Source organism: Embiotoca jacksoni, unplaced genomic scaffold (genome assembly GCF_022577435.1).
Source record: "Embiotoca jacksoni isolate LCO1_2020_lvr unplaced genomic scaffold, fEmbJac1.0.p SCAF_58, whole genome shotgun sequence".
NCBI classification, from domain to species: domain Eukaryota; kingdom Metazoa; phylum Chordata; class Actinopteri; family Embiotocidae; genus Embiotoca; species Embiotoca jacksoni.
Genome location: NW_027185412.1, coordinates 865,071 through 872,570, shown reverse-complemented (window position 1 = coordinate 872,570; position 7,500 = coordinate 865,071). Strand labels below are relative to the sequence as shown.

General features: G+C 47.0%; 1 protein-coding gene and 1 long non-coding RNA gene across 4 annotated transcripts in view; one reads left to right on the top strand and one right to left on the bottom strand.

The window, feature by feature from the left end:
- Window positions 1-1,491, top strand: part of atp1b3b (ATPase Na+/K+ transporting subunit beta 3b) — a 3,737-nt gene extending 2,246 nt beyond the window's left edge. Inside the window, exons 2-6 of the mRNA XM_069173081.1 lie at window positions 45-173; window positions 278-376; window positions 568-755; window positions 988-1,038; window positions 1,221-1,491. Coding sequence (XP_069029182.1) covers window positions 45-173; window positions 278-376; window positions 568-755; window positions 988-1,038; window positions 1,221-1,460 — 707 coding nt within the window. The 3' untranslated portion in view covers window positions 1,461-1,491. The remainder of the gene's footprint in view (window positions 1-44; window positions 174-277; window positions 377-567; window positions 756-987; window positions 1,039-1,220) is intronic.
- A 1,168-nt stretch (window positions 1,492-2,659) lies between these two features.
- Window positions 2,660-7,491, bottom strand: LOC138212629 (uncharacterized). 3 transcript variants are annotated; one of them, XR_011179475.1, is made up of 6 exons: window positions 6,982-7,491; window positions 6,170-6,882; window positions 5,095-6,136; window positions 4,865-5,061; window positions 4,030-4,231; window positions 2,660-3,693 (listed from the first exon to the last, which is right to left on the bottom strand). It is a non-coding gene; the product is annotated as an uncharacterized lncRNA (long non-coding RNA). The 3 variants fall into 3 exon arrangements; XR_011179476.1 differs by lacking the exon at window positions 2,660-3,693 and adding an exon at window positions 3,738-3,862 and having other exon boundaries at window positions 3,997-4,231; window positions 5,095-6,882; XR_011179477.1 differs by lacking the exon at window positions 2,660-3,693 and adding an exon at window positions 3,991-4,029 and having other exon boundaries at window positions 4,131-4,231; window positions 5,095-6,882.
- Between the last annotated feature and the right edge of the window lie 9 nt (window positions 7,492-7,500).

Sequence of the window (7,500 nt, the reverse complement as noted above, 5' to 3'; positions counted from 1 at the left end):
TTAAAAGAATATTTGTGTGAGCGTAGTGTGCTTGTTTCCCTCAGGTCTCATCCTGCTCTTCTATCTGGTGTTTTACGGTTTCCTGGCGGGGATGTTCACTCTCACCATGTGGGTGATGTTACAGACGCTCGACGACAACGTCCCTCGGCATCAGGACCGAGTGGCCAGTCCAGGTGACTCCGCCCCCTTTCACTGCCCTTCCCGTTCGTCACACACCAGCGGGTTCGTCGCCGTGTCGTGTTACATCGTGACGAGCGCTGCCGTGTTTCTGTTGCAGGTTTGGTGATTCGTCCTCACGCCGCCGATATCTCCTACAACCGCACCAACCCGACCAACTACGACCAGTACGTCCAGCAGCTGCACGACGTCCTGCAGCGTGAGTAGCTCCGACCTTCAATTTGGAACACTGTGACCTTCACAATAAAAGTGCAATGAGTCAGACATCCATCCTTTATCTACACCGGCTCACACGGGGGGCGGAGCCTAACCCAGCTGACTTTAGGCGAAGGCTCGTCCGGACAGCCGGATTTAAAAACCGGTGGTTTGTCCCGTTGGGTTTGTTTTCAGGGTACAACGACAGCATCCAGGAGCAGAACGACTTGTGTCTGGTGGGTGAATACACCGAGCAGGACGACGAGCCCGTCAAGAAGGTGTGTCAGTTTAAACGCAGCATGCTGCGTCAGTGCTCCGGGCTGCCCGACACCAGCTTCGGGTACCAGGACGGGAGACCCTGCATCATCATCAAGATGAACCGGGTCAGTAAGAACACGCCACAACGGAGCTCAGTTTCAACCTTTCCAGGAATCTTCATTAAAAAGATGTATTTGAATGAAGCGGGTGAAGAGCAGGATGCTGGCATGTGACTCTTCCTTTTCATTGGTCAGCTGGGAACATAGTGTGCCTCACTCTGTAGTCATGGTTACCTGCAGGTGAACGTACCTGAAGCAGGTGACTTCCTGTGAGTAATCTGAAGCTGTCGGTCCGCAGGTCATCGGTCTGAAACCAAAAGGAGATCCTTACATCAACTGTACCGCCAAGGTAACACACACACACACACACACACACACACACACACACACACACACACACACACACACACACACACACACACACACACACACACACACACACACACACCTTACAGCTATCCCACAATGCACCTTGTGTGTGTGTTGACCAGTCGGTAGGAAGCTCTCTAATAACAGCTGTTTGTGTCGTAGCGGGACGCCCCCCTACAGATGCAGTACTTCCCCGCCGAAGGTCGTCTGGATAAAATGTTTTTCCCGTACTACGGCAAGAACGTTCACGTGAGTAAAAAAAAAAAATGGTCACGAAGACGAAAACACGAAGAACTTCATTCCTGTTTCACGTCTTCCGTCTTTATTTCACGTTATACACCAAGTAGCTCCGCCCCCAGAGATCTGATTGGTCAACTGAACATCTGGAACAAATCATCATGACATCACATCCTGCTCATCACCAGAAACATCACTCCGCCTCCTCAATGGGAAATAGAGTTACAATAGAATTTCATCTAATATGTAATAGAGTGTAGTTTCTACTTGTTGTAGGTCTATTAAATGACCCATTTGGTGAAGTCGGAGTTTAGTGTTTCTATTTTCTGTATTTATTCAGTTGGAGACTAGAAGTCCTCTCTGTTGCTAAGGTGGTTGCTAAGGGTCGGACTACTTCCTGGAGTAGGAAACATTACATGTTACATAAGAGTCGACTGACGCGACCGATTGTTTTCCAGTTGTTAGTCGTATCCCATGTGTTGCCATGGAAACGGAGACCAGTATTTTATATTTTCACGATATGAACACATGTGGATGACGTGTTTTATTCAGTTGTACTTGTATAATCACAGTGTTGCAGCGGAGGGTGTTTTAACGTCATCGTTAGCACGGCAGCGACGCGGTCGAAGACCGAGACGCTCAATATTTCTTAATTTGATTTTCATCTTCGGCATTAAACGACTTCAGCTCGAATAAAAAAAGAAAAAAAAGAAAACAGTGTTTTTGTGGTGCGATTGTTGAAGATGTGGTTCTCACCACGTTCTCCTGTCAATAATTCAGAGCGGTCGGTCGGTTCGAGATTTTAAAGACGATGTCGGACTTCTCGTGAAGTGAAAACAGGTTTGTGACGGAGGCGGAGCTGGACGTCCACGTGGATCCTTCGGTTCTCAGAAAAAGTGAATGAAGATCGACGAGGAGCCGAGAACGTCACAGCTGAACATGTTCATTGATTCTGTCTTTAGAAGTCGTGAAAGTTTAGAGATTTACCGTAAAAAAAAAGCTCTGAGGACAAAAATCAGTCTGAGGATGGTGAATAGGGTTTTTTTTTTTCAGTTATTCCAGTTTATTTTTCCTTTGTTTGGTCCCTTTTGTCCCTTTTGTCTCTTTTGTCTCTTTTGTCTCTCCCGCTGCGTTGCTGCTCTAAAAATAAGCAGCCTGAAGTTGCATCTAGACGGAGATTTAAAAAGTGGATTCTTCCCTTCAGTCTGGCTCTTAAAAAGATGGACGTCAGCTTTGTGTGCTGATAATGAAGCGGAGTGGAAGACAGAAAGGTCTGGAGGCACTGAAGCAGTAACAGTTGAAGAGTTGGACATCTGAAACCTTCGTCTGTTGACTGACGACGTCATCACAGGACGTCTCTCTTTTTATTCCAAGTGACGTTATTTAAAATGTATTTATTGGCAAGGACTAGAATTATACTGAGGACATCAGGTCCAGACCATCAACCTGCCTCTGATGATGTGTCGGGGGAGGACGGAACTGGAGGGACGGGACTGGAGGGACGGAACTGGAGGGACGGAACTGGAGGACGGAACTGGAGGACGGAACTGGAGGGACGGAACTGGAGGACGGAACTGGAGGGACGGAACTGGAGGACGGAACTGGAGGGACGGAACTGGAGGGACGGAACTGGACGACGGAACTAGAGGGACGGGACTGGAGGACGGAACTGGACGACGGAACTGGAGGGACGGGACTGGAGGACGGAACTGGACGACGGAACTGGAGGGACGGGACTGGAGGACGGAACTGGACGACGGAACTGGAGGGACGGAACTGGAGGGACGGAACTGGACGACGGAACTGGAGGGACGGAACTGGAACTGGGAATAGAACAGTGTATTTGTGTGTTACCTGATTGTGTGTCTCTGGTTGTGTGTGTGTGTTACCTGATTGTGTGTCTCTGGTTGTGTGTCTGTTACCTGATTGTGTGTCTCTGGTTGTGTGTCTGTTACCTGATTGTGTGTCTCTGGTTGTGTGTCTGTGTTACCTGATTGTGTGTCTCTGGTTGTGTGTCTGTGTTACCTGATTGTGTGTCTCTGGTTGTGTGTCTGTTACCTGATTGTGTGTCTCTGGTTGTGTGTCTGTGTTACCTGATTGTGTGTCTCTGGTTGTGTGTCTGTGTTACCTGATTGTGTGTCTCTGGTTGTGTGTCTGTGTTACCTGATTGTGTGTCTCTGGTTGTGTGTCTGTTACCTGATTGTGTGTCTCTGGTTGTGTGTGTGTTACCTGATTGTGTGTCTCTGGTTGTGTGTGTGTTACCTGATTGTGTGTCTCTGGTTGTGTGTGTGTGTTACCTGATTGTGTGTCTCTGGTCGTGTGTCTGTTACCTGATTGTGTGTCTCTGGTTGTGTGTGTGTGTTACCTGATTGTGTGTCTCTGGTTGTGTGTCTGTTACCTGATTGTGTGTCTCTGGTTGTGTGTCTGTTACCTGATTGTGTGTCTCTGGTTGTGTGTCTGTTACCTGATTGTGTGTCTCTGGTTGTGTGTCTGTGTTACCTGATTGTGTGTCTCTGGTTGTGTGTCTGTGTTACCTGATTGTGTGTCTCTGGTTGTGTGTCTGTTACCTGATTGTGTGTCTCTGGTTGTGTGTCTGTGTTACCTGATTGTGTGTCTCTGGTTGTGTGTGTGTTACCTGATTGTGTGTCTCTGGTTGTGTGTGTGTTACCTGATTGTGTGTCTCTGGTTGCGTGTGTGTTACCTGATTGTGTGTCTCTGGTTGTGTGTCTGTTACCTGATTGTGTGTCTCTGGTTGTGTGTGTGTGTTACCTGATTGTGTGTCTCTGGTTGTGTGTGTGTTACCTGATTGTGTGTCTCTGGTTGTGTGTGTGTTACCTGATTGTGTGTCTCTGGTTGTGTGTGTGTTACCTGATTGTGTGTCTCTGGTTGTGTGTCTGTTACCTGATTGTGTGTCTCTGGTTGTGTGTGTGTGTTACCTGATTGTGTGTCTCTGGTTGTGTGTGTGTTACCTGATTGTGTGTCTCTGGTTGTGTGTCTGTGTTACCTGATTGTGTGTCTCTGGTTGTGTGTCTGTTACCTGATTGTGTGTCTCTGGTTGTGTGTGTGTTACCTGATTGTGTGTCTCTGGTTGTGTCTGTGTTACCTGATTGTGTGTCTCTGGTTGTGTGTGTGTTACCTGATTGTGTGTCTCTGGTTGTGTGTGTGTTACCTGATTGTGTGTCTCTGGTTGTGTGTGTGTTACCTGATTGTGTGTCTCTGGTTGTGTGTGTGTTACCTGATTGTGTGTCTCTGGTTGTGTGTGTGTTACCTGATTGTGTGTCTCTGGTTGTGTGTGTGTTACCTGATTGTGTGTCTCTGGTTGTGTGTCTGTTACCTGATTGTGTGTCTCTGGTTGTGTGTCTGTGTTACCTGATTGTGTGTCTCTGGTTGTGTGTCTGTGTTACCTGATTGTGTGTCTCTGGTCGTGTGTCTGTTACCTGATTGTGTGTCTCTGGTTGTGTGTCTGCTACCTGATTGTGTGTCTCTGGTTGTGTGTCTGTTACCTGATTGTGTGTCTCTGGTTGTGTGTGTGTTACCTGATTGTGTGTCTCTGGTTGTGTGTGTGTTACCTGATTGTGTGTCTCTGGTCGTGTGTCTGTTACCTGATTGTGTGTCTCTGGTTGTGTGTGTGTGTTACCTGATTGTGTGTCTCTGGTTGTGTGTCTGTTACCTGATTGTGTGTCTCTGGTTGTGTGTCTCTGGTTGTGTGTCTCTGGTTGTGTGTCTGTGTTACCTGATTGTGTGTCTCTGGTTGTGTGTCTGTTACCTGATTGTGTGTCTCTGGTCGTGTGTCTGTTACCTGATTGTGTGTCTCTGGTTGTGTGTGTGTTACCTGATTGTGTGTCTCTGGTTGTGTGTCTGTTACCTGATTGTGTGTCTCTGGTTGTGTGTGTGTGTTACCTGATTGTGTGTCTCTGGTTGTGTGTGTGTGTGTGTGTTACCTGATTGTGTGTCTCTGGTTGTGTGTGTGTTACCTGATTGTGTGTCTCTGGTTGTGTGTCTGTTACCTGATTGTGTGTCTCTGGTTGTGTGTGTGTGTGTGTTACCTAATTGTGTGTCTCTGGTTGTGTGTGTGTTACCTGATTGTGTGTCTCTGGTTGTGTGTCTGTTACCTGATTGTGTGTCTCTGGTTGTGTGTGTGTGTTACCTGATTGTGTGTCTCTGGTTGTGTGTCTGTTACCTGATTGTGTGTCTCTGGTTGTGTGTGTGTGTGTGTTACCTGATTGTGTGTCTCTGGTTGTGTGTCTGTTACCTGATTGTGTGTCTCTGGTTGTGTGTGTGTTACCTGATTGTGTGTCTCTGGTTGTGTGTGTGTGTTACCTGATTGTGTGTCTCTGGTTGTGTGTGTGTGTTACCTGATTGTGTGTCTCTGGTCGTGTGTCTGTTACCTGATTGTGTGTCTCTGGTTGTGTGTGTGTTACCTGATTGTGTGTCTCTGGTTGTGTGTCTGTTACCTGATTGTGTGTCTCTGGTTGTGTGTGTGTGTTACCTGATTGTGTGTCTCTGGTTGTGTGTGTGTGTGTGTGTTACCTGATTGTGTGTCTCTGGTTGTGTGTGTGTTACCTGATTGTGTGTCTCTGGTTGTGTGTCTGTTACCTGATTGTGTGTCTCTGGTTGTGTGTGTGTGTGTGTTACCTAATTGTGTGTCTCTGGTTGTGTGTGTGTTACCTGATTGTGTGTCTCTGGTTGTGTGTCTGTTACCTGATTGTGTGTCTCTGGTTGTGTGTGTGTGTTACCTGATTGTGTGTCTCTGGTTGTGTGTCTGTTACCTGATTGTGTGTCTCTGGTTGTGTGTGTGTGTGTGTTACCTGATTGTGTGTCTCTGGTTGTGTGTCTGTTACCTGATTGTGTGTCTCTGGTTGTGTGTGTGTTACCTGATTGTGTGTCTCTGGTTGTGTGTGTGTGTTACCTGATTGTGTGTCTCTGGTTGTGTGTGTGTGTTACCTGATTGTGTGTCTCTGGTTGTGTGTCTGTTACCTGATTGTGTGTCTCTGGTTGTGTGTGTGTGTTACCTGATTGTGTGTCTCTGGTTGTGTGTGTGTTACCTGATTGTGTGTCTCTGGTTGTGTGTGTGTGTTACCTGATTGTGTGTCTCTGGTTGTGTGTCTGTGTTACCTGATTGTGTGTCTCTGGTTGTGTGTCTGTTACCTGATTGTGTGTCTCTGGTTGTGTGTCTGTTACCTGATTGTGTGTCTCTGGTTGTGTGTGTGTGTTACCTGATTGTGTGTCTCTGGTTGTGTGTGTGTGTTACCTGATTGTGTGTCTCTGGTTGTGTGTGTGTTACCTGATTGTGTGTCTCTGGTTGTGTGTGTGTTACCTGATTGTGTGTCTCTGGTTGTGTGTGTGTTACCTGATTGTGTGTCTCTGGTTGTGTGTCTGTTACCTGATTGTGTGTCTCTGGTTGTGTGTGTGTGTTACCTGATTGTGTGTCTCTGGTTGTGTGTGTGTTACCTGATTGTGTGTCTCTGGTTGTGTGTCTGTGTTACCTGATTGTGTGTCTCTGGTTGTGTGTCTGTTACCTGATTGTGTGTCTCTGGTTGTGTGTGTGTTACCTGATTGTGTGTCTCTGGTTGTGTGTCTGTGTTACCTGATTGTGTGTCTCTGGTTGTGTGTGTGTTACCTGATTGTGTGTCTCTGGTTGTGTGTGTGTTACCTGATTGTGTGTCTCTGGTTGTGTGTGTGTTACCTGATTGTGTGTCTCTGGTTGTGTGTCTGTTACCTGATTGTGTGTCTCTGGTTGTGTGTCTGTTACCTGATTGTGTGTCTCTGGTTGTGTGTCTGTTACCTCATTGTGTGTCTCTGGTTGTGTGTGTGTTACCTGATTGTGTGTCTCTGGTTGTGTGTGTGTTACCTGATTGTGTGTCTCTGGTTGTGTGTGTGTTACCTGATTGTGTGTCTCTGGTTGTGTGTCTGTTACCTGATTGTGTGTCTCTGGTTGTGTGTCTGTTACCTCATTGTGTGTCTCTGGTTGTGTGTGTGTTACCTGATTGTGTGTCTCTGGTTGTGTGTGTGTTACCTGATTGTGTGTCTCTGGTTGTGTGTGTGTTACCTGATTGTGTGTCTCTGGTTGTGTGTCTGTTACCTGATTGTGTGTCTCTGGTTGTGTGTGTGTGTTACCTGATTGTGTGTCTCTGGTTGTGTGTGTGTTACCTGATTGTGTGTCTCTGGTTGTGTGTCTGTGTTACCTGATTGTGTGTCTCTGGTT